The sequence below is a fragment of the Nicotiana tomentosiformis genome, chromosome 11 (assembly GCF_000390325.3).
Source record: "Nicotiana tomentosiformis chromosome 11, ASM39032v3, whole genome shotgun sequence".
Lineage (NCBI taxonomy): Eukaryota > Viridiplantae > Streptophyta > Magnoliopsida > Solanales > Solanaceae > Nicotiana > Nicotiana tomentosiformis.
In genome coordinates, this window is record NC_090822.1 from 9,601,368 (window position 1) to 9,627,403 (window position 26,036).

Genomic DNA, 26,036 nt, shown 5'->3' on the forward strand with positions numbered 1-26,036 from the left:
AACTTTTCGTGTGTTGGAGTTCCAGCATAATATGCAGGAAGTTCATACACAGGTGCTCCAATCTCCAGTATATTATGCTGGAACTTTTCATGTGCTGGAGTTCCAGAATAATATGTTGGAAGTTCATACACAAGTGCTCCAATCTCTAGTATATTATGCTGGAACTTTCTGTATTGCAGCAAAAAGTAACTATTTTTCAATAATTTTATAATTGCTGACTATTTTTCAATTACTAGTCCGAAAACTGACTAGTCCATGCTATTTTAACGATAATAAACCTCGGATGAAAAACCAAAAGATAAAATAATTACTTCGGACACTCTCTCATATATATCTCGTTAAAGAGGATGGGGTCAACCTCATGATCCATGGTCCCATTATGTCACTTTGGTTAGCATTTGTAGTACAAATCTTACTTCCAATTTAAGTCTAACACACAAAAGTCATTACTTATCCATCCCAATTTATGTGATACATTTTGATTCGATACGAAATGTTAAAAAATAAAAGATTTTTAAAACTTATAATCTAAAATTAATTTAGACATTTATATAGCTATAAATCACCTTATTAAATAAAATAAGACTAAAATTTAATTTGTTTCTAAATATAAAAAGATATCGTTCTTCTTTAAACAAATTAAAAAAATTACATAAATTGAGATAGCAGGAGTAGTTTATATAAGAGTTTAAGTCCTAAGAGGCTAATATGATTTTGCTTTTGCATAACTAAAGACATTTCACTAGCATATTTTTGTAAGGAGTATATATATATATATATATGATAATCGTGGTGTCAGGGTCCATAGGTGTAAGGTACTTTACTTACTACATAAGTGGATGACTACAATAGATAGATCTGACTTTCTTTACTTAGAGAGAAAGTCCTACGCTCTTTCTAAGTTTAATATATAGAAAGTTTAAAAAATAAATCAAATCTCCAGAAAATCCTCTTAGATAGCTGAACAGGCTGACAATCCGCAAAAAATGTTGAGCAAAGTTACTGGCCTAAAGAGTGAGGCTAATCCGTAACATCAACCATAAAAGAATGAGGTTCGAGCTGATAAACAGGAGAATGCCGCGATACATCTCGAACACAATTAACTAGGAAATAGAGATCTACCATAGGCCTTTGTTAGAATCTTATCATAGGTATTAATAATTAGTAGAACAAAACGAATTCAGCACGAATTGGCAATGTGGCCAACTAGTAGTTTAAAACATAAAGGACAAAAGTCACAAAGCCAAAGGATAAGTTTATCTCATTCTTACAGTGTATAACCATAACATTGTCTTGAGGATAGAGCATGAGCAAAATACTGACCACGAAATAACTATTTACTATATCTAATAGCATTTTCTGTATATGACTCTGAGTAAGAGAAACATCCAACAAAAAAGTTCTAAAAAGTACTGTCTAAAAACATTATTTACGAGTTATGATATAACAAATAAGGAAAGAAAGAAAGTGAAGTTTTTTGAACATCCTGTAACGTTTCGAAAATAAACGCCATCATATTGATCCGTAAAATTCTACTAGACATACTCATAACACGTACAAATATTGAACCTAGAGTTTTGATGCATAATCAAACATATCGAGTGATTATGTCCTATTGCACATGAAGAAGTAACCTTGCCATAAACAACTGAGTTAATATCTTCCTATTCTATGGTATAAAGAAAAACAGCTCTTATCTTTATGGATAATTAATTTATTTTCAGAATATAGTTGGGTGACTTTAAACAAGAAATAGATCAAGAAAATGACAAGATCGGGATATAAAAATAGAAACTTATGATAACTCTATGATTCAACTGCTATCTAAATGTATGATTATATATTTAGTTCATTCTAATCTCACTAAGTGAAATTAGTTAGTATCTGAAAGAGTTTACGATCTGATAAAATTTTCAAAATAGTCTATTTGATCTCGAAGTTGAAAGTTAGTTAGTTTTGAGTGGCACATTTAAGTTAGTCCACTCATCATAAACGCATATTTGGGACCAAAGTCTAACAAAGGATAAATAAAATCTATTTCTCATAGTTGATGGGTAAATTTAAACTAATTCACTAATAATAAGGGCATGTTTGAGACTAAATAGAAACTAAGGGCAAATTTGCTCTATTTTTTTTTTACAGTTGAGGGGCATTTTTGACCCCTTTCCCTCAAAATAAATAACTTGAAAAAATAAGATAAATTTCTATCAACAAGAAGATGGAAATACGGAATGGTAAATTTATTCGTGATCTTGATGTCCACATTAAACTAATAAATACAAGATATATATTTGTCATATACACACTAATTATTTTTACTATAATTTTTAGATATTAAATTAAATTATTTGGATTTGATGTAAATAATGAGAATAAATACTAAATATTTATCATAAGGAATTATACCTAAAATTAGCATCGTGGACTAGTTCTGTCCATTCACTAGAGGCATCTAATTCCTTCTCCAATACTCGTAGAAATCGTTAAATAAATGTTGTCAATTTCAAGATTCTTGCTTAAATTGACCAAAAAAAAGTTAGTGAAAGATGTCCATCATTTTTTGATATAAGGGGGGGGGGGTGAAGAATGGATTTCTCCGATTAGGGATCGTTTGGTACAATAATGAGATAAATTAAAATATCTCACGAGAATAATCGCCTCGCATTTTGTATGAATAATTAATTTCCATCGTTATAGTGTAAAACTTATTGTGAAATCAGTTCATATCCGTATAGAATATAAACAATTCTAATTTTCCGGATGTACAAAGTCAAAGATAGAAAATTAAATGGGGCCGTACAAAATAGAAAATTAAATGGGGCCGTACAAAACATTATAGTGTCTATTACTAAAGCGATAAATACATGTACCTTTCGACACGAATTTGATTCAAAAGCCATATAGAAACAATCATTAAATTCTTTTTTTTTTTAATTAATATGATTAATTCGAATTTATATTGCATAATATCTATTAAAGGGAAAGGAGCTTCATATCATAAGTTTCTCTATTCTTCAGATTCGATCCAAAACATCTAGTTAAAAATAACAACTTACCCCATCCAATGTTTGTACAATAAGTTTAAGTACAACGTACAAACACGTCAAGCAATGTCGAAGTCAAAATTTTACATCTTACCTTTCTAAAACATCACAATTTGGGTTTTAACTTATAACCTTGAGAAATTTTTGAATTCTTTCTTATATTACATTAGAATCCTTCCATATATTAAGGCGATTTAATAATTTATATATAACAAAACAATTATTTTTATTCTATTTGTGCAGTATAATTTTTTGATGAATTAAATTTAGTCAAACCCTTTAACACTACATAACTCCACTCTTTATGTTACACATCTATTAATTTGATATTAACACTAGATATACATTAAGCTCCCGTCTAACTATAGGTTTTGGCTATTATTTTTCAGAAAAAAACTAAAACATTGTTGTTCATGAAATATGATCAGTTTTTAAAAATATTTTAATTTTTTTTTCAAATAATGCATGTCCAAACATAACTTCAACTTTCAAAATTAATTTTTTAATACAATTTCAAAATTTTTTGTATCAATTCTATGTCCAAACGCTAGCTAAATTTTTTATTTTTAATCAAGGACGTAAAAATTACATCCATCACATAACATTCCTTAGGCTAAATTTTACATTTGTGTGACCCTAAAATATGTTGCACAAGAGGGTTAATTTTCCGTAAATAAAACAAGCGTCACCTCATTTTTGTTGGGTCCTCAAATTTTGTGTAAAGTCCTTTGTTCTTCCCCCAAAATAGCAAAGAATTCATTGTAGAGAGAGAAAGAGAGAAGCATAGGCATGTCGGACGAAGAGCATCATTTTGAGTCGAAGGCAGATGCAGGCGCCTCCAAAACTTACCCTCAACAAGCTGGTACTATCCGCAAAAATGGTTATATAGTCATCAAAGGCCGCCCCTGCAAGGTTAAATTCACTTTTTTTTTCTTTTTATTTTTGGGTTAAATTCATCTTTTTAGTTCATATATTTTGAATTTTGATGTGTTTTCTCGAATTGGGTGTGCGTATAAATCGGATCTTGATGATAATCTCCTTATGATGCCTGTGTGTGTTGTTTTCTGAATCTGATTGGCTTCAGTTTCTTCTGGATCTTTCTTTTTAATTGATTTTTAGATGTATTTACTGATAGAGGAAAAAGGGTGTGTTTAGTTGTTTAGATTTATTGTCTTTTAAAAAAAAGAATGATGATTGATTGGATTAATGTGTATGTATATATTGGTCAGCTAGTATGTTTTATTGGTAATTTGACATGTCAGATTGGTGTGCTGTACTTTTCCTTGCTTTAGCTATTACTCTCTCCGTCCGAATTTATCTGATGGTGATGGACTGTAAACAAGAAATCGAGATGTTTTATGCATATATTTTTGTGGCTATAAAAGCATTACATTAACGGTAAATGAGAAGTTTAAAGCTAAAGTGTTTCTAAATATTTAAAGGAGTTAATCTTTTTGGGACAGACTAAAAATGAAAGTGTATCACACAAAATGGGACAGAGGGAGTGATTGAAATGAATCAAATGTCTGAAAGTCAAAATCTTTGAAACCTTATTCAGAATCCGGTTATTGAGTAGATGCTAGGAGAGGTTTGAGAAATGTTTGCTGAATTGGATTGGTTTTGATAACTAAACTGAATAGCTCGATTTAGTATCTATATTTGCCATTACCTAAGGCTCCTTTTGAGATGCAATTTTAAGGTTCAATCTCTTTGAACTTCTTTACAGGTGCTTCTACTCCTGAGTTTAAATGGGGATTTGTCTTTTGTTGGAGTAGCCTGCAAACTAATTAATATATACTCTTCTCAAGCTATTTAGCCCAACCCTCCGATCTCGTTAGGAAATGTGAGGATGGGTGTAATGAGATTAGTCTGTCATGCGGAGTAATGTTTTGCTTGGTGGTAGTGACGATCAAACCATCAAAACCATATTTAGCACTTTTTCGTGCCATATGACTGTTGACTTCTAAATAGCTCGCCCTTTACAACTAGGAAGGGATGTCATTTACATTTTAATTTAGTGCATGGTAAGGTTCAAGACAAATGAGACAGAAAGAAAAGAGATGGTTTCTTCTCATTCTTTCACCATATTTTCTTCTCAAACCAAACCAGGACCAGGTTAAGAATTAGGAACCTTGATAGAGTGATAAATGTATTACTAGCGGCTTTTTAGTGCCACATTTACCTTCTTTCTTTACCCAAGATTTTTTTCTTCAAGACAACCCATGTCATTTCAAATGGCGGATATAGCCAAGTGAGCGAGGAAGTGGATCTTAACTCAGATTTATTATCTGTTGGATACATTCCATCAATTGCCGTCTCTTCTCTTTATTGTATATCTTCTGCAATGTATTTGTAACACTCTTTACTCAAAACAACATTCTGAAACGGAAAAATATCGTAGTTTTACCCGATGATAGAGCTACCTGACCTTGTCTGAAGAAGGTGGTCAAAGAGGATAAAATATCTAAATAGTGCTCATGCTCCTAGGCAATAATGGAACTTCCTGGGATTCTATAAGATTGACTAGTCCATTTACAGCAGACTATTCGGATTTTTAATTATTCACTAGCAACCTTATCATGGATTTGAATTTTCAAGTACTATTCAGCTGTAAAAGTAAATAAACAGCAAGTGTTGTAGTATAAATAGGTTCACTTTAAAAGATTAACACATATTATCTCGCTTGATTCCCCCCTCTATTCCTGAAAATGATGAAAGGCAAGGCCAGTATAGGTTCTAGTTCAGTGTGACTGTTGTGTCAGCCAAAATACTGAGTTACCATTATTTTCTTTGGTCTTGGTGCTACCTGGTATATTCATTTACTGGTCTACTTTTTGAATGCATGGCTGTTCAAAGAAGGTTGTTGAATTTTATTATGGTAATCTTGAGCAGGTTGTTGAGGTCTCCACTTCAAAAACTGGCAAGCACGGACATGCTAAATGTCACTTTGTGGCAATTGACATTTTCAATGGAAAGAAACTTGAAGATATCGTTCCTTCCTCCCACAACTGTGATGTAACGAAGTGTTTCTTTCTCCTCTTTTTTGTCTCTAATATTGTATTGCTTGGTCTACCAGCAAAGGAAGTTTGATTTTTTCCTGTTTTGTACATGTTCTTCTCAGGTGCCACATGTCAATCGTACAGACTATCAGCTGATTGACATCTCTGAAGATGGTTTTGTAAGTTTTCTTTTACTACTTATGTGAAGTGGGGATCAGTCACTGATATTCTTTTGGTGTTAGTAAGACCAAATTGAGTAATGGACGGGAAGTCAATAGTGGAAAATAACTTGGGTGTTTGCCAAGTTTCTGTGATACAATTTATCCAATTTTTATGATTTAATCCATGAAGTTCTGTTTGCAAAGATGGAGTTTCGTTCGCTGATTCTTTCTTCAGTGTTCTCAATGTATTTTGATTTGTTTCATTGTCTTAGGTCTCCCTTCTTACTGAAAGTGGAAACACCAAGGATGATCTCCGGCTTCCCACTGATGAGGCTCTGCTGAAGCAGGTATCAACTTCAGACGATACGGCAAAGAATGCTTCTTTTGATATATCTTTTTATACAGTACAAAAGGGGAACATGACATCGAAAGTTATTTTCCTTACAACTATATGAGCTTCTTTTTTTCAGCATATTAGTTGCTCCAACCATTTATTTATTTATTTATTTTTGTTCCCCTCCCTTTTGATCCCCATTTGTTGGAGCTATCCTTTGGTGGCTGGAACCCACGACCCTGGGGTTGTAGGTGGGGGGTGCCGACCATCTGAGCAACCCGCTTTTGTCAGTTGCTCCTACTAACACTTACAATATTATTATTAAATTTTTGGTACTCAAATATTTTGTCAAAAACAATCCGATTTGCTAATATATATATAATATTCTTAAAAATACTTTCCACTCATCAATTACATCACGAAAACGTTTTCCATTATTTTCCTGGAAAATGAATTTTGTCATGCCAAACACAGTCGTAGTGATTGAGTTTTTCCGGGTTGTGTTTCGTAGGTTAAAGATGGGTTTCAGGAAGGAAAGGATCTTGTGCTGTCTGTTATGTCTGCAATGGGCGAAGAGCAGATTAATGCCGTTAAGGACATTGGTACCAAGAACTAGTTGTGTTTCTGCAGCATAAACCTTTGCTATAGTTAAGACATTATCATATCCTAACGTGGTACTTCGATATCACTTGATTAAAAACTCGCGTTAAAATCTCATATTGAGATGGCTTGAATGCTTTGATTTGCACTCTTAAAAGGAAAGAACTGGCTTTGAGCCTTTGACAGCATCACAGCACAGTCAAGAATGTTACTTCTGTTATTATAATTAACTGTTGCCCTATATTTTGCTTAATCTGCATTCAGATCATCTTCTTTGGATTATTCATTGTTCCTTACTGGGAAATTTGTCTTTGTTTTTCCCTTTTAGAAAATGCCATTTGGTACTTGTGAAATCGTAGTAGTTTGAAACATATGCATCTGTCACTTATATAATTTAAGTTGTAGCAGTTTGATTACAAGCTTCAAGATATCTTGATGACTTAAATAATCTCATTTTGGAGATGTTTAGGCAAATAATGTGCCCTTAATTCATAAATTCGAGCACACACACTTAAAAAAAAAAGGCATCAAGATTGATGGATTGAGTTACTTGGTATATTTTTTGTCGGGGGTAACAGGTTCTTGGTGGATTAATGGAGGTGCGCACAAATTGGCTAGGCACTACCATTTAAAAAAAAAAAATAACATCTTTATTTTTACCTGCAATACACTCCCTAGGGTATGGTTCAATGATAAAAGCATATCGTCCGAAGTATAGGTTAGACGTAGGTCACGAGTTTGAATCTTGCCACATATAAAGGTCTAGTATTTAAGTAGAGAAGATTAGAGTGGACGGGCGTTTGGTTAACGCACAAGGACATGGTCGTAATGTCTGTGTGAAGTAAACTTGTCAACTTTGGAACATAATTCAATATGTAATGTATTTGTCAAATTTGTTTGAAGATGGGAACCCATTGAGGATATTTGAGCTGTGAGATACACTTTAGGTTTGGCTCTAATATTTGTATCTAAATTCTGAATTAAAGAGATTGTTTGGTTTCGAGATTGGATCGATGATTGTATTAACAATCAGTTGTTTTGTTAAGGTAATGCGACAATGCTATTTAGTAACATTCTGCACTCACTGACTTAAAATCCTAAGTCGCCTTTCGAGACAGATCATGTTTTATGCTCTGTTACCATATAATAACTTAAATTCCTGGATTGCTTTTGGAGATAAATCACGATGTATGTTTCTACTGTAATGTAAATTGTAAATTGTCCGATGTGTAGATAAAAGGTTGTAAATTGTAAATCGGACGATATGCTTATAAAAGGTTCTACTGTAAGGACCATCCAATTGCTAGTTTTGAAGTTATTATGTTTTTGGATCATTAAAGTAACAAATCCGTTGTAGTCTAGCTGGTTAGGATACTCGGCTCTCACCCGAGAGACCCGGGTTCAAGTCCCGGCAACGGAATTGTTTTTATTTTGCCCATTTTGCTCTCCCCTTCGGAGTATTTATTTAAGAGTTTCCAAAAGTCCATAATGTTATTCGGGGGGAAATCACAAATAGCCTGAAAAATAGCCACAATTTCAAAAGACATCAAAATTTAGTTACTTTTCATGTAAAAATAAAATTTGAACAAAAACATCGATCCGAAAAAATCTAACATAATATGCTGGAGCCGAATTTTTTATTGTGCTGGAATCTCATAATGTGTTGGAGTCTAACGTAATATACTAGAAGTTTACATGCAGGAGCTCCAAAATCCAGCATATTATGCTGGAACTTTCCGTGTTTCAGCTAGAGTACTTTTGTCCAGATTTTATCTTCGCATAAAATAATGACTATTTTTCAATAATTTTACCAACGCTTGCTATTTTTTGATTACCAGTCCGAAAATTGGCTAGCCCATGCTATTTTCACCTTATAATTTAGTCATGCCACATCCATTATTTTCTCTACAAGCCAATCATTGACACGACATAACAATAACCCAGTATAATCCCACAAGTGGGGTCTGGGAAGGTAGTGTGTACGCAAACCTTATCCCTACCTTGTGAAAACCTTATGCCTACCTTGTGAAGGAACACGGCATGAGGGAAAAAAATATATTATATAATGGCTGCGAAAATTGCTCCAGCTAGCTCTGTCAATGAATTATACAGCAAGAACTTAGCAAGTAATTGTTATAGTTCGATCAATTTCACACTTTTACAAGTCATTCTTTACAATTGGGAAGAGCAAAGAAATGAAACCATTACCAGTTCTAAACAACCATTTCTGCTTCTTTGATACTGCTAGGAATCCCCACATCAAACCTCATAGTTGGCTTGTATTGCTCCGGGACTTCAGCACCAGCCTGTACACATATTTCCACCACTGCAGGAGCTTGCCCATAGAAGCTCCGAAGCTCTCGTTGCAACGATTGAGTTACATCGGGAACGTGCCACACATATCTTGGTGGTATTAAGTCATCTAGCACTGCTGTCTGCCAACCGTGTTGCCCGTTTCGTTGTTGGTGCTTATGAGCTCCACAGTTTTGTGCTTTGTGTCCGCTTGGACCAACATGCACCTCCGGACAGTACCCGCAAACTCTCACCGGATACATCTTCATCAGCCTATTCGCTCCTACTCTCATTCTTTCCCACGCTTCGAGTGTTTCTTCAGCGAGCAACACCGTTTCTTCTGCACTCGACGGTGGTTCTACATCTACATCGGGTATCTCGGTTAAAATTGGAGGCTTTGGAGATTCTGGTTCGGGATCAGGTAATTCACTTTCATCTGCATCAACGAATTCATTTTTTCCGGTCCATATTATTGGTTTTCTTCTCCTCTTGGTAGGATATTCGGGTATATCAACACCTGCTTGGATACAAAGCTCCACTACTGCAGGGATTCGAGGGATAGAAAATCTCTCCTCATGTGAAATTCGTTTCCCTAGGCGATCATATAAATGGTAGGATTCAAGTGGCACCATTATGTCTTCAAGAACTGCCTTTCCCCACTCATGATGTCCTTTGCGTTTTGAAGCTTGTGATCCTCTACATGACTTGAAAGGATGCCCAACAGGTCCCACATGGATTTCGTTACACCACCTGCAGAATTGGCACAACTATGCAGTAAAACTTAAAAACATCTTTTAGAAATAAAGATCATGACACTCTCAAGTTAAGAGCTAAAGTAGCATTTGCCTATGCAAAAAGGAACAAAATGCAGGGTCAAGTGCAACAATTTGCAGTTTGCTTATAAAGCTTAGGGCACGGGTCAAGTTGTCTCCGTGTGACCTATAGATCACGGCCTCACGGGTTCGAGCCATGGAATCAGCCACTGATGTTTGTGTCAGGGTAGGCTGCCTACATCACACTCCCTTGGATGCGGCCCTTCCCCGAACCCTACGTGAACGCGAGATGCTTTGTGCACTGGGTTGCCCCCAACCCCTCTTTTTTTTAAATAAAGCTTAGGGCAATGGAAGGAGTTGCTTTGAGGCGCAGTGCCTTTTGAAACACTAATCTTATACTAATAAGTGGATCAGGAAGAAAATTACTTGCAACCATTAACAGGTACCACTTTCAAGAGCCGCTTGAGATTGTTAATCACTGTTATCCGTGCGTTAAACACATTGTACGCGAGAGGAAGTAGGCTTTTGATGACCAATCCGATTTTTGGTGGAGGCACACGTCTTTTAGGTAGTCGATTTTTCATTCTCTCCCTCGCAGCTCTTCGTAGCTCCACAATAGGTATTGGAAAGGGCTTCTTCTCCTTCCTTGAATAGTAACGAGGCAAATCTGCATTTTGCGGATGATCGCATCTGATAACAGCGGCTCGGACAGGACGTAACTTCTCTGATGGACCTCTAAACTTCAATTGAACTGCCACCCCACTGCAACTTTGCTGCAAGAGGTTCAGACACGAGTTTTATTACAAAAATAAATAAGATGTGGATTGAGTAAATTCAACTCATAAGCAAATCCTTTCTCTCCAATAATTGCCGAAGCAAAGATCCATGGTTTGACATAACTAAGGCAATGGTACTCACTAACAGGCTAGTTTTATCAGAGAAAAGGAAAGGATCCAAGTGACAGATCCATGTATCAATATCACCTAGTAGAGTCACATGAAAGCTAAAGCACAGATGGAAAAACCAATAAAAGCCAATCGACAATGTCTACGAAGGATGCTCTTTGACAACAACATTTGTCACTACACACCATTATGGATTCGTAGCCAACTCTTTTGGTCACCACACTTACCCTGTTAAATCATAACTTTTAAACCATAAAATTATGAACATAAGAAGGTATTTAGTGGCTGTTCTGAAATAGAAAGAAAACCGTTTCTAGCTCGAACAATCTCGAACCAAAAGAATAAGGTGTGATAATTACTTTGCTCCTTTGATAAAAAAAAAGTACTTCATGTTCCATTTTATATGGCACTCCTTTTTTAATCTTTTCCAAAAAGAAAGACACTTTTCTATATTTGAAAATTCTTTAACTTTAAAATTTTCATTTTACCCTTAATAACATACATTTATAGTCACAGAAATGTCATCACATGTTTAGGACCACAAGTTCAAAGGTACTTTTGGTGTGTCGCAAAAGTCTTTGACTTTTTCTTAAACTTCATGCCTAACCGATTGCCACCATATAAGATGAAACGCAGGGAGTAAAAGACTTCTTTTTTAATGAAGCGGAGGGAGTACAAGGCTTTGCGCGCACTAATAGATACAAAGTTGCTATCATCACCTACCCAAACAACTACTAAAGGTACTTCGATCCAAAAGAAAATATAATAGGATAAAATAGTGTGGTTATCAGAATGAACTAGACAAAATAGAGGATAACCTCATTTTTGTAGGGAGAATGAAGTTATAAGATAACAATTTGGTAAACCCTCAAGAATACTAATATACACAGCGGAGCTGTACAGCTGAATTAACTCCATTAGCATTACAACCTCATTGCATATTGCCTACAAAAGAAAGGTATAACATTCTATTTTACTACACCTACTCACGTTACATTTTAAGAGGACTTTTCTATGCCTCCTTCCCTTCAAAGAAGGTTGGAGCCTAGAAGTAGAAGACTTATCATAAAACAAATGTATGTACTGCTGAGTAGTCTTTCAGAAAAACAAGTGTACCCATTCTGTTTGTCGGGACATCAAATTACAGGACATACCAAATAAAACATTGCCACTAGGAGAACAAGCAGTTTATCTACATCGAATATAATAATGACAAGAACTACACCTCAATCCTAAGCTAGTTGGGATTAGCTACATTAATCCTCACTATCAACTCAGCAGATATACAGTCAAACCTCTCTATAACGACATCTTTATATAACAGTCATTCACTATAAAAGCCAAGTTTTTTTCGGAACCAATTTTTATGTTATGTTATAATATATGTCCTTTATAAAAGGACTTTACTATAACAACCAAAAAATATTAGAACAAACGAGGCTGTTATGTAATGTGAAAAGATAGTTTATGCTAGGAAACTAATGCAAGTTAGAATTGGCAAACCTGCAAAGAATCAAGTGAACTTAGATTATACTGGGGATTGCATCTCAAAATTCTGACTTTAGGGGGTTGAATTCTCCCTTTGCTATGTACTAAAACTGTGGTACTGAGTTGGGAGTGTAGACAGCCACAATCCATTCCTGCAATAAGAGAACTAGTTGGGCTCACACCTTACACTTGTATAGATAATAAAATCAAATGTGTTATATATAGCACCAATTAGAGAGAACTGTCCAGCAAACACAAAAGAAACAAGTGTTAAGGAAAAAAAAAGAAGGCATCAAATTGAGCAAAAATATTAGTCACAATCACTTAAAGCGTGCTTAAGCCCTGAAACGAGGCACAAAACATATTGAGCGCTTTGCCTCGCTTAGGGGGCACTTCAGTGTCTTCTCTGACGCATACTTTTCCTTGCCAATGAGTGTAATCCTGAAGAGGCACACTAAACAATTGATATTTCACTTTATCTTAAAAAAAAATTAAATTCTCCTGTCTGTGTATTTTTTATTCTTGCTTATAATTATTAGTCTTGTACTACACGTACATATTTGTATATTTTCTCTATTTGCACCTTTCTTCATTAAAGCCCGCGCTTTTATATTAGCTTTGAGCTTAAAGCCCCAACAAACTTTAGAGCTTTTTTGCCTTTCGCCTTTGACAACACTGGTCACAATCTCATTCAGATATTTTAACATTATAAAAAGGGAATATAATCGGTGCATTCATCACAGTGGTCATTTAATTTCACTAGAATTTATGAACCAGAAATCTAATATTCAACATATATTCTCCATTTTAATACACAAAATGAACTTTCATTTTCATACTAAACTGAAATTTCAATCAAGAACAGAAAAACCCATGAACTAAATTTATCCAAACGTCTGAAAAGCAGCTGAAAATAGTTATATCCCAATTAAATTATAGCTACAAAAATGGCTTTACAAAAAGGTAAATATAGCAAAAGATATTAAAATCTGAAAATCTTGTAATAGCATTACGGAAAAGTTTGGATATTACCTTAAATCATTTAAGTGAAGATTTCATTTGGCAGAGCTAAAAAAAAATGGAGCCAAAAAAATCTTGTGGAGCTTTTAAGAAGAAGAAGAAGAAGGGAGCAAAATCAGATAATGTTCAGTTTCGGGCCTGAGATAATTACGTCCAATAGCTTGTTGGGCCCCTTAGATGGGCCTGTTTAAGGGCTGAGTTTTTGGGCTGTTTGTATGGAGAGGAAAAACTACACAGTATAGCCACTTCTAAAAATAATAGCAGGAAAAATACATATTTTTTATATATTAATACATTATATATATATATATATATATATATATATATATATATATATATATATATATATATATATAACTAGCGAATGTAATTATTTTGTCTGACTGACCAAATGTATAACTTGCCCGACAAAGAGTGGGCAAAGTGCACAAACAGTCATTTTTAGGACCCCTATTTATAAGATTTTTAGAGTTAGCCGCGTCAAATTTGGCACACAACTGAAGGAAAACTAATGCTCGAGACTATTTGGAATTAAAGTCTTATTGTCTATATCTTATCTTAAGATGATGTCGTCACCCTGTCTGTTTTAGTCTCGAATAGGGTATAATTTTGAGATGAACAGATTAGAACGAACCTCCAAAAATAAAGAAAAAGCGAGTATCCACCAATTTTTTTTAAAGTTGTGGCTATTTAATTGCTTTACAAATGTTGTTATATTTCAATAAACAACCCTAAATAATAGCAATTGATATTTTGGAATGCAACTTTTTTTCCAAGCAAAAAATTGTTTCTATTCCATAGGGGGGAGGGGAAGCTGGAAGGGGATGGGGAGAGGAAGGGAGGAATAGTGAGAATCGAACCCACACTTGTTTTGTTAAAAACTCTCACCGGTACAAAATTGGATTCGTTAGTCAAAAAGTATATAAAATATATATATTATATGCATATAATACACACACACACACACACACACACACACACACATATATATATATATATATATATATATATATATATATATATATATATATATATATATATATATATATATATATATATATATCGGTTATTAATTTTGGGAGTGACTAAAAATTGTATCCAACTCTGAATTCGTCTTCCAATATTATAATACATCTGTCCATTTTTTTTGTTGTCTAGAACTGGTATATTTTTTAGCATTAACAGCCAGAGAAAACAAAAGTTTTAAGAAAAGAATATACTCCCTCCGTTTCAATTTATGTAAACCCATTTGATTGGACACGGAGTTTAAGAAAAGAGAGAAGACTTTTGAACTTGTGGTGTAAAATGAGACATATATATTTTGTGTGACTATAAATTATTGCATAAAGGTAAATTGTTTCCAAATAATGAAAGATGTCATTCTTTTTGGGACGGACTAAAAAAAAAAAAAAAAGTTCACGGACGGATTAGAAATAAGAAATTGTTTCGTATAAAATAATTAGTAATGGAGTATCATTTTCCTTTTTTCGCCTCTCATTTCTTTTCTGTTTTGGGGGTCTTTCCAAGTTGAAAACCACTAGAGCACTACGAAAACGGTTAGGCCAAAAGTCTCGAACAAATCCTATTTTAATGCTCTCTCACAAAAGGATTAATCCTCACAAATCCATTAACCATTTGTTAACCATTTCTCCATTCAATGTCTGTCTACCACTTGTCAAACTTTGCCCTCTCATTTCTCCACTACTTAAACTCCTAAACACATTCAAAAGTCATTACAAACAAAAAATCACTTTAATTTCAACACTAGTTAAAAAAGAAAACAAAAATGGTTGGACAAGGAAGCGTGAAGTCAGCCGGAGTAAGGGCAGCACCACCACCGGGGCAGCCACATACCACCATCAAGGCGGCCGGGGTGGCGGCGTCGCCAATGGGGCAACAAGTTTCTGGGGCGGCTACCGCGGCAGCCGCCGGCAACCAGACATCTCCAAAGTTGCCTTCAGCAACCCACATGAACACTGAAGTACTTAACCAGACACGTAAGATGCCGTTTTGCCCGGCGAAAGCCGCTATCGGCGGCTTCGCCGTGGCCATGACGCTTGCATATTTCACATTGTATAGCAAGAAAAAGCCCGAAGCAACTGCCATGGATGTTGCAAGAGTTGTCACCGGAACTTCTACAACAGAGCACACTCGTCCTCGTAATTAAAATAAATTTAAGTTATATACACAGATAGTGCTACGAAGTTTTACACTATCAGTATAATTTAAGTTTCTCAATAGGTAATATTATTGGTGTTACGTACTCAATTTCTTTATATTGCTAGCTTTTTGGCTAGGTTTGTCAGTTACGTTGCATGGTGACTGTTTTAAGATGTTTTTGCTTTTTTTTTTTTTTTCAACTTTTGTTTTAGGATACAATAATTCCCTTTGTATATCGTGCATGGCACGATTTATGATAGTGGATTTAGTGTTAATAAATAAAAAATAATGTTTGACCTTAGAATTGTTTATAATCGGTTCCATCTTTTCACGATCAAGTTTTCATCACTTATTACCATTTCTTGCAAATGTTTAAGTTCTGCTTCTATAATTAGTTGTAACTTGTAAATGTCCTTAGCGAAAGGGGAAAAATAGATCCCAATGGATGGCCAAAACAAGTTACAGAAACAACGATAAAGGGTACCGGCCTCTTGACCAATGACACAATTGCTTTAAAAATTAGATTTTAGATATTTAATTTGATAGAATATAAGGGTCCACCAAACTCTATAGAGAACCAGGTTCTTTATCAGTTCCACTAGAACACACGCACACTGCAGTAAGTAGATGACAAGAGAAATTTTACGTGAAAAATTTTCAGCTCAACGGGATTAAAAATCACAACCTACCCTTGTAGGATTTCAACTTCACTACTGAGCAACTTTTAGATTACAACCTATGCAACCTAGGAATTAACCTCTTAATCCCTCACTAACTTGTAATACTCTATTACAAGCCACTTTGTAATAACTCTATTACAAAGACTTTACAACTCGACTAACTCTAGCCAAGACTCAAACACAAAGGTTTAAGGTTTACAAAGAGTTTCCTACAGAATACTTCTGAACAAACTAAGTAGGAAATAAAATTTTAGAACTATTACAAAGTTACAACTCAACTAAGGACATACAATGACTTGCTGTGGGGAACTGGTCCGTAGTAGTATTATTCTTTGTTCTTGATGCACTTGAGAATTGATTGCTATATGGTTAATAACCGTGTGAGAGCTTCAATGATTTCTCTAAGTAAACGAGTGATTTGTTTTACCTTCCTTGATGTTAATAATGCATTTGTGACATCACTAGGATGATGTAAGCAAGGTAGGTAAAAGACACTCCCCATAAAGTTGACTGCTGCACTGTTTCTGTACTGTAGCGTGTGCAGGCAACAACTTTACAGCTGGGGCAGTTGACTTGTACTATTTCCTCGGGAAACAATAGTTATATGTTCCCTCTGTTGTTCCTCTGACTCTGAAGAGTTGAAGTATATTCCAAGCTGGAACCTTTCGATTTTAAGGTCTTGAGAATATGTATCTGGTTCCTTATCTGGTTCTTGACAGTAAGTTTGTTAGATCATCAAAACATAAACCAAGGTAGTTGTAACCTATCAATTTTCCCCTTTTTGATGATGACAAACTTATAATTGAAGATCCCAAAAAAAAAAATGCACAAAACCAGACAGTGAACCAGAAAAGCCTTAAGTTTCCCCTTGAGTCTGTATTCCCCCTTAATTAGTGCTGTGAACCAAAAAAGCCTTAAGTTTCCCCCTGAGTCTATATTCCCTCTTAATCAATGCTCATTATATTAATCAATTATGCACATTAATCTTTCCCCTTTTGGCATCATAAAAAGAATAGCAACAAGTATATAGCAAAAAGAAGTCTAGCTTGAGTTAACTCATGCCACTTGTGTGCACACAACATGACTAAAAATAAAGCATAAAGACAAGGCATAGTTAGCAAAAAGGGAAAAGCTTGCATTATCATTAATTTGGATTTTTCAATAGGAGCAGAGTCAATGTTACTACCACCATCCACAGTTTTGAACAAAAAACAACACCACAAATATCATCATAAAAAAAAACTGACCACTGAGGGAATAGACTGATCACTAAAGACTAGACACTGAAGGGACGCTGTTTAGGGAGCATTGGAAGGAGATGGCTTAGAAATGGCTTGGAGGACTAAATCCATTCGAGCATTTGCTGATATTTGCTCGTTGAGCAGTCTTTCTTTCAGGTCCTCCACTTGTTTCCTGAGCTCAACATTCTCTTTTATTAGACGAACAACCTCTTCTCCTTGAGAATAACTGGAACCAGGTGCCTCCTGCAGCTGACTTAACTGAGTCTCAAGGGTAGCATTCCTTGCTTTCAATTTCCTTATCTCTGAGGTAGCACTGTTCTGAGCATTGATCAGCTGAGATATGGTAGAAGTACTTCTAACCTCTCCAATTTTCTCGATACACTCACATTCTTCAAGAGTAGCTTTGGAGAAAGTTTGCTTCTTTGTGCCCACTTTAGCTTGGCCTAGAGGAACCTTGAAGTGTTTAAAGACCTTGGTGAGAAGGAACCCATACTGCAACCCATGATTACCATCTTTAAAGTCTGCCACTTTGTTCATGTGCTCTATCATAATCCCAGGCAGATTGATGGTAGCGAAGTTGTCTAGTGCTTCCATGAGGAACATGTCTGCACGAGAGGTGATAGATATTCTCTCAGCTCGAGGCAAAAGTACCTTATTCACCATCTCAAACAACAGTTGGTATACAGGAAGGAGGGCCTTCTTCTGAACCCGTTCCCCTTGCTGAACTTCTATGTCTTTTAATATAGCATTTCTGAAATTTTGAGAATAGGATCCATGAACACTAGACAGCCCTTCAACAGGCACACCAAGAATGGACCCCAACAAGGTATAGTCCATCACCATATCAACTCCATTCACTAACACACAAATGTGATCATCTTTAACTTTAAAAAGGTCAGCATAGAAACTTTGAACTTCCTCTTCATACACCATTGGAGCATTATTCGTGAACAAATGTGTCCACTATTGGAACTCACAGATCTAAACCAGATGTCTCATACCAGCCTTCTCCAAGATATTAGGGGGAAATGTGCGGCCCTAGAGCACCTTTTGACTTCTTAACCTCTCTTTCCCAACACTCCTTAGATCACCCACTCTGGCCTTCTTTGAGGAACCAGGTTCCTCATATGTATCAGCTTTTCTCTTAGCAGACTTGCAAACATTCTTTTCTTTTTCATCAGACTTCACAGACTGTTCACCCAATTCTTCCATCACCCTGGAAGCAGACTCTTCTACCAACTTATCACTAGCAACAACATCATCAGACTTGTTCAGACTTTCAGCAGACATAGAAGATCCCCTTTTAGGCTTGGGGAGACCATGCTTCTGTGAGCGCTTTCTAGTCAAGGAACCAGGTTCCTCTTATACTTCATCATCCATATTCACAACTAGCACTGTCTTCTTGCTCATAATTTTCCCATTTTTCACTAATTTTCTTCTCTTTGACTTAGCTTGGCTGTTCTTAAGCGCAGACTCAAGAGCTTCCTTCCTTTGCAACCTTGTAGTAGGTCGCTTAGGAGTAAACTCTTGAGCAACCATTGGTCTACGCCTAGCCAAGCTAGCAATTGGCATATCATCAGAATCCTCTTCACTATCACCTTTTTCTTCTCTGGACACAGATCTTTCCTCAGGTATCACCACACACAAAGGCTCAGCATCAAAATGAGGAGAGGGAGCAGGGTCAATACTGAACTGGGGCTCTTGAGAGGACCCCTGAGTTAGATCCTCCTGGGAGGAATTATGTCCCTCATTTGGTACCCCAGTAGTATTGTCCTGTGCCGATTGTTCAACAGGCACAAGCTCTCTACCCTCTTTCACAGTCTTAGACTCTTCCCCTTGAGTCCCAAAACTATCATCACCTCCTTCTATAACAACCCCTTCATGAGCTATGGACAACATGTTCTCTATTGCCTCTTTTTCTTGTACATCCATGGAAAACTCAGTAGAGAAAGGAGTGTTACCCGTGGACATAAGATCGGGAGCAGTCTTTGTCAAGTCAAACTTCTCGGAACTATCAGTTGGATCTACCTTTGACCCCTTTTTTCATAGGCAAGCTTGAAATTGCCTGATTTTCTTCTTTGTCAGCAGTACTCTATTCATCCCCTTTTTTCGGTGAAGTAGGAGAAGGGTTCTGGGCTACAAATCTTTTGGGATTCGAGATTTTGCGACTCCTATGAGAACCAGAACTCGAGTGGGTAGGAGAGGAGATGGAATGTGGGGGTGACTCTGTCCTAGGGTTTTGGTTTGCAGTGGTGTGGGGTGAGAAATCTAATATGGTGTGTCAACAGGTGAGGACTCAATGGGGATGTCACTTGGAACACTCGAGGTTGTTTGATTTTCAACCATGGTGAGAAGAAGAAAAGGGATTTGGCAGTTTGAAGAGAGGCAAAAGAATAAGGTTTTGAAATTTGATGGGAGGAGTTGTGACAGTGATAGATGAAATTATGATGGATGAGGGACCAGTTAAGAAAGGGCGTAAATTTTGGGAGTCGGGTCGATTATTAACGGGTGAGGCATTTGGGTTCACAAGACGCATGGAAAAGAAACTGACGCACTGATGACTTGGCACTTGTTTTAACCGTTTAAAATTGTGCATGGGAGGACAGAGAAACTACTAACCTGTGTTAAGAGAACCAGGTTTCCTGACTAATCTTGCATCTGTAAGCTTTGCCCTTTTTACCAGCGTGTACTGCATCAACTGCCTATTTGCTCTGTAATCATCATGCGTGTCTACCTGTAATGGTATAGAGATGAGTTAGACTGCCAGAAAATACTTTTTAGCTAATTTTACCTGAACATGTCTTTCATAGCCAATCATCGAGGGTCCAGGTTCTCAGCTGGGCTTTATCAATCCCAGTGCCAGACGATTTCTTTTAAAATATTCTCTACTCAAAGCCTTGGTAAATATGTCCGCAATCTGATCTTCTTTGCTGCAGAATTTCATGCAAATGTGCCCCTTTACAACATTGTCTCTGAGGAAGTGATGACGTACGTCAATATGCTTGGTTCTCTTATGTTGGAATGGATTTTTGGCCATATTGAGTGCACTTGTATTGTCGCATAGGAGAGGCACACAATCTGAGAACACTCCAAAGTATTCCAGCTGCTGCTTGATCCACAGCGACTGAGCACATCAAGAAGAAGCTGCTATATATTCCGCTTCTACAGTTGAGAGTGCTACTAAGTTTTGCTTCCTTGTACCCCATAAGATTAGGAAAGAACCCAGGAAATGTGCTATTTTAGACGTGGTTTTTCTGTCCACCAGATATCCTGCATAATCAGCGTCAGCATACCCAATAAGATCAAAGCTGTCACCTGAGGGATAGTAGAGAACCAGGTCATACGTTCCTTTGAGATATCTCAATATTCTCTTGGCAGCCTTCAGATGAGATTCCTTTGGATTGGATTGAAACCTTGCACAAAGGCCCACGCTGAATACGATGTCTGGTCTGCTTACAGTAAGATACAAGAGTGACCCTATGATCTCTCTATACATGATCTGATTTACAAGGGAACCAGGTTCATCCATGTCTAGACGGGTAGCTGTGGCAATAGGGGTGTCGATGACTTTTGATGATTCCATGTCAAACCTTTTCAGCAATTCCTTGATGTACTTCTGCTGACTTATCAATGTTCCCTTCTAAGATTGCTTCACTTGAAGTCCTGAACAATGAGCAGGCTCCTCCTTCGTTTCTTCAGAAAAAGAGTGTTGTCAATATTTCCTCTTGTAAATCTATTTTCTAGAAGGAATTTTGACAACCTTTCATACCAAGCCCGGGGAGCCTGCTTTATCCCGTACAATGCCTTGTCCAGTTTGAACACATGCTCAGGATGCTCGTGACTCTCAAAACTAGGAGGCTTCTTGACATAGACTTCTTCTTTCAGATAGCCATTTAGAAATGCATTTTTGACATCCACTTGGAACAGTGTGAACTCCATATGAGATGCAAAGGCAATAAGAATTCTAATGGCTTCCATTCGAGCAACTGGAGCAAACGTTTCATCATAATCAATCCCTTCTTCCTGATTGTAGCCTTGAACTACAAGCCTTGCCTTGTTTCTTGTTGTATTTCCAAACTCATCAAGTTTGTTCCTGAATACCCACCTGGTTCCTATGATGGTTCGATCTGCAGGTCGAGGGACCAGGTGCCATACCTTGTTTCTTTCAAATTGATGTAGCTCCTCTTGCATGGCTGTGATCCAGTCTGCATCTTTCAACGCTTCTTTGATGTTTTTGAGCTCTATTTGAGAAAGAAAAGCTGAAAAGGCAAGTGAATTTCTGGCTTTTGATATGGTTTGAACACCTGAGTCAAGAAGGGTGATTATGTTGTCAAGAGGATGTGAGCTTTTGTGCTTCCAGTTTGGTACCTGAATCTCATTTGTAAAGGACTCATGTATATCTGATTGAGGTTCTTGGCCGCTTCTTACTTCAGCAAGTGGAGTACCTTGGACTGCTTCAGCAACTCTATTTTCAGCTTCAGTTGTTGTGATCGTGGGACCAGGTTCCTCTCCATTGGATGGAGATGTATTTGTATCATCTTTTCTGGATTCCTTGACATGACTCATCATGTCTGCCTTTCCATTTGCCATGTCAATAACTTCACCTGGAACAGATAAAGGTTCTCCATCTTGGTCAACACGTTTGTCCTTCTTACTGGAGAGGTGAGATTCATCAAAGATCACATGTATACTCTATTCAACACATTGAGTCCTTTTGTTGTATACTTTGTAAGCTTTGCTTTGGGATGAGTATCCCAGAAAGATTCCTTCATCACTTTTGGCATCACATTTTGCAAGAGCTTCCTTTCCATTGTTGAGAACAAAATATTTACACCCAAAGGTCCTTAGATGTGTCAGCTTGGGCTTCCTTCCATTCAACAGTTCATATGGAGTCTTGTTCAGAAGGGACCTGATCATGCACCTGTTCACCAAGTAGCAAGTAGTATTGACGGCTTCTGCCCATAAATTCTTTGCGATCCCACTGTCAATCAACATTGTCCTTGCCATGTCTTCAAGAGTTCTATTTTTCCTCTACACAACACCATTTTGTTGAGGTGTTCTTGGAACCGAAAAATTGTGAGTGATACCATTTTCAGTACAGAACTCATCAAATTTGGCATTGTCGACTCTGTCATATGATCAGACGTGATGCAAGCTAAATTATTAACCATCTTCACTTAAATCCTTTTGACGAAAGTAACAAACACTTCAAAGGTTTCATTCTTGGTTATGAGAAACAGAGTCCAGGTGAATCTGGAGTAATCGTTAACTATAATGAAGATATATTTCTTTCCTCCCCTGCTTGCCATCCTCATGGGTCCACATAGATCCATATGAAGAAGATCAAGTGACTTTGAGGTACTGACTTCCTTTTTGGGCTTGAATGAGGATCTGACTTGCTTGCCTTTTACACATGCATCACACACTTTGTGATCCTTGAAACTTGACTTGGGCAGACCACGAACCAGGTCCTTCCTGACCAATTTGTTCAGTAACGTGAAGCTTGCATGACCCAGTGTCACGACCCAAAATTCCCATCTTCGGACCGTGATGGCGCCTAACATTTCACTTGCTAGGCAAGCCAACGTTAGAATAATATTATCCATTTTAAAACAATTTTTAAATTTATTAATAACAAAGAAACAAATGCGGAAGTAAAGTCTGAAATGTAGTGAATAATCCATAAAAATAACGGTGTCTAAATACCATTCCAGAATTGGTGTCACAAGTGCACGAGCTTCTAGAATAATACAAATAAAGGTCTGAATAAAATAAAACTGTCTAGAAACAAACACACAGCTAAAATAAAGTAAACGGGGACTTCAGAACTGCGGATGCTGTACAGTTATATCTCAAGTCTCCTCTGATAGCTGAAATCTGAGCAAGTATATGGTATGTCACTGGGACCAACTCCGAAATCTGCACAAGGAGTGCAGAGTGTAGTATCAGTACAACCGACCCCATGTACTGGTAAGTGTTGAGCCTAACCTCGATGAAGTATTGACGAGGCTAAGGCGGGTCACTTACATTAACCTGTACGCAATATTAGTAACAACAACAAATAATAAAAATAAATCAGATAACTCATTTATAATAATTGAAGCCAACTCAGCAGTCATAACCCATTATTATTTCAACCAATTTCCATTGCAGCGTGCAAATCGCTCCCACAATATATTCGTTTTCAATCCTCTCATATATTTATTTTAATCAACTATATATAGACTTTTAAATAAGTTTGTTGCGGCATGCAATCCGATCCCCCAATATTGACTTTTAAATAAGTCTATTGCGGCGTGCAATCCGATCCTCCAATATATGAACTTTTTAATAAGTCTGTTACGGCGTGCAACCCGATCCCCCAATATTTTCATTTCAATCAATTCTGTTGCGGTGTGCAACCCGCTCCTCCAATATATTCATTTACCAAATCTTATAGAAGAAATTTCTCCAATAAATGTAATAATTAATATAAAATTATAAGACAACAAGCATACAATAATTATGATTTAATTATAAAACAAACAATGACATATAGAAATTTATTATGGAAATTAGGGAGAAAATAGGCAGTTATATATTTAATATGCTAAATTTCAAATAACAATTAAGACACATAAATCAAATATCATGTAACAATTAATGCAGGAATTCAAGAATTAATATTAGACAAAGAATATGAGAGAAACAATTATTATAACAAATAATTCATGATTTATAATGATTTATAATTTTTCAAGTAATTATGCAAACAATTAATTTGACGACGTATAGACACTCGTCACCTCGCCTATACGTCATTCACATGCATTTCATATAACAATTAATTTAAGGGTTCTATTCCCTTAAGTTAAGGTTAACCACAACACTTACCCCACTTTGCAAATTCTAATAAATCATTCGACCACAACTTTTCCTTTTAAATTTGTCTCCAAAAGCTTTAAATCTATTCACAAACAATTCGATATACTCAATACGAATCATAGGAATTAATTCCATATGAATTTAATAATTTTTCGGATAAAATTCGAAATTTATTTAAATATTCGACAGTGGGACCCACATCTCAAATATTGGAAAAACTTATGAAATCCGAACACCCGTTCCGATACGAGTTCAATCATACAAAATTTATCCAATTCCGATGTCAAATGGATCTTCAAATCTTAAATTTTTGTTTTTGGAAGATTTTATAAAAATCTATTTTTTCTCCCAAAATTTCACGGATTCATGATATAAACGTGTATGGAATCATAAAATATAATCAATATAGGATAAGGAACACTTACCCCAATGTTTTCCTGTGAAAATCGCCCTAGAATCGCCTTACCCGAGCTCAAAAATGGGGAAGGGTTGAAAATGGGTCGAAATCCCATTTCCAAAACTTACGTTCTGTTTTTTTAGATTTTTATTCATCATGATCGCGGAAATTCGTTCGCGATCGCGTAGAACAAATTTTGCCCAGGTTTATTTAACACTACACGATCGCGTATAAGGCCATGCGATCGCATAGAACAATTTGTCACCCTTACGCGATCACGTAGCACAATTTCGGTACTTCAGCTTCTGCCTCATTCTTTCTTCGCGATCGCCGCTTTGTGCTCGTGTTCACAGTGCACTGGGAGCTAGCCTTTCGCGTTCGCGTGCCTATCTTCGTGAATGCGAAGAGTAAAACTCACGGCTCAAAAGTTTCTCTTCGCGATTGCGAAGCACAATGCACCAGATCACAACAGAAGCTCAAAAACCATATTTTCTAAGTTCAAAATCATCCCGTAGCCTATCCAAAACTCACCTGAGCCCTCGGGGCTCCAAACCAAACATGCACACAAGTCCTAAAATATCATACGAACTTGATCGCGCAATAAAATCGCCAAAATAACACCTGGAACTACGAATCAGACACCAAATCAAAGAAAAGTTTCAAGAAAACTTTAAAACTTATATTTGCACAACCGGACGTCCGAATCACGTCTAATCAACTCCGATTCTCACCAAATTCGGCAGACAAGTCATAAATATTATAGTGGACCTATACTGGGCTCCGGAACTAAAATACAGACTCGGTATCAATAAATCCAACACCAGTAATTTCTTAAAAATCATTAAGTTTTCAAACTTTTAATTTTTCATTAAAATTCCATATCTCGGGCTAGAGACCTCGGAATTCGATTCCGGGAATACGCCCAAGTCCCAAATCACGATACGGGCCTACCGAAACTGTCAAAATACTGATTCGAGTCCATTTGCTCAAAATGTTGACCAAAGTAAACTCAATTGAGTTTTAAAGCTCTATTTCACATTTTAATCCATATTTCACACAAAAACTTTCCGAAAAATTA

General features: G+C 36.4%; 2 protein-coding genes and 1 non-coding gene across 3 annotated transcripts; 2 read left to right on the top strand and 1 right to left on the bottom strand.

Annotated features, from left to right (window-relative positions):
- The first annotated feature begins 3,666 nt into the window (after nucleotides 1-3,666).
- On the top strand, nucleotides 3,667-7,391 carry LOC104109535 (eukaryotic translation initiation factor 5A-3). Its single transcript, XM_009618865.4, has 5 exons — nucleotides 3,667-3,956; nucleotides 5,937-6,059; nucleotides 6,166-6,222; nucleotides 6,477-6,551; nucleotides 7,050-7,391. The coding sequence occupies exons 1-5, from the start codon at nucleotides 3,834-3,836 to the stop codon at nucleotides 7,152-7,154; spliced, it is 483 nt and encodes a 160-aa protein (XP_009617160.1). The 5' UTR covers nucleotides 3,667-3,833; the 3' UTR covers nucleotides 7,155-7,391.
- Nucleotides 7,392-8,485: 1,094 nt separating this feature from the next.
- TRNAE-CUC (transfer RNA glutamic acid (anticodon CUC)) lies at nucleotides 8,486-8,558 on the top strand. Its single transcript has one exon. It is a non-coding gene; the product is annotated as a tRNA-Glu (tRNA).
- A 621-nt stretch (nucleotides 8,559-9,179) lies between these two features.
- LOC104109536 (APO protein 2, chloroplastic) lies at nucleotides 9,180-13,767 on the bottom strand. Its single transcript, XM_009618866.4, has 4 exons — nucleotides 13,629-13,767; nucleotides 12,612-12,748; nucleotides 10,630-10,976; nucleotides 9,180-10,180 (listed from the first exon to the last, which is right to left on the bottom strand). Exons 2-4 carry the CDS (start codon nucleotides 12,744-12,746, stop codon nucleotides 9,352-9,354), a joined length of 1,311 nt encoding a protein of 436 aa, XP_009617161.1. The 5' UTR covers nucleotides 12,747-12,748; nucleotides 13,629-13,767; the 3' UTR covers nucleotides 9,180-9,351.
- Between the last annotated feature and the right edge of the window lie 12,269 nt (nucleotides 13,768-26,036).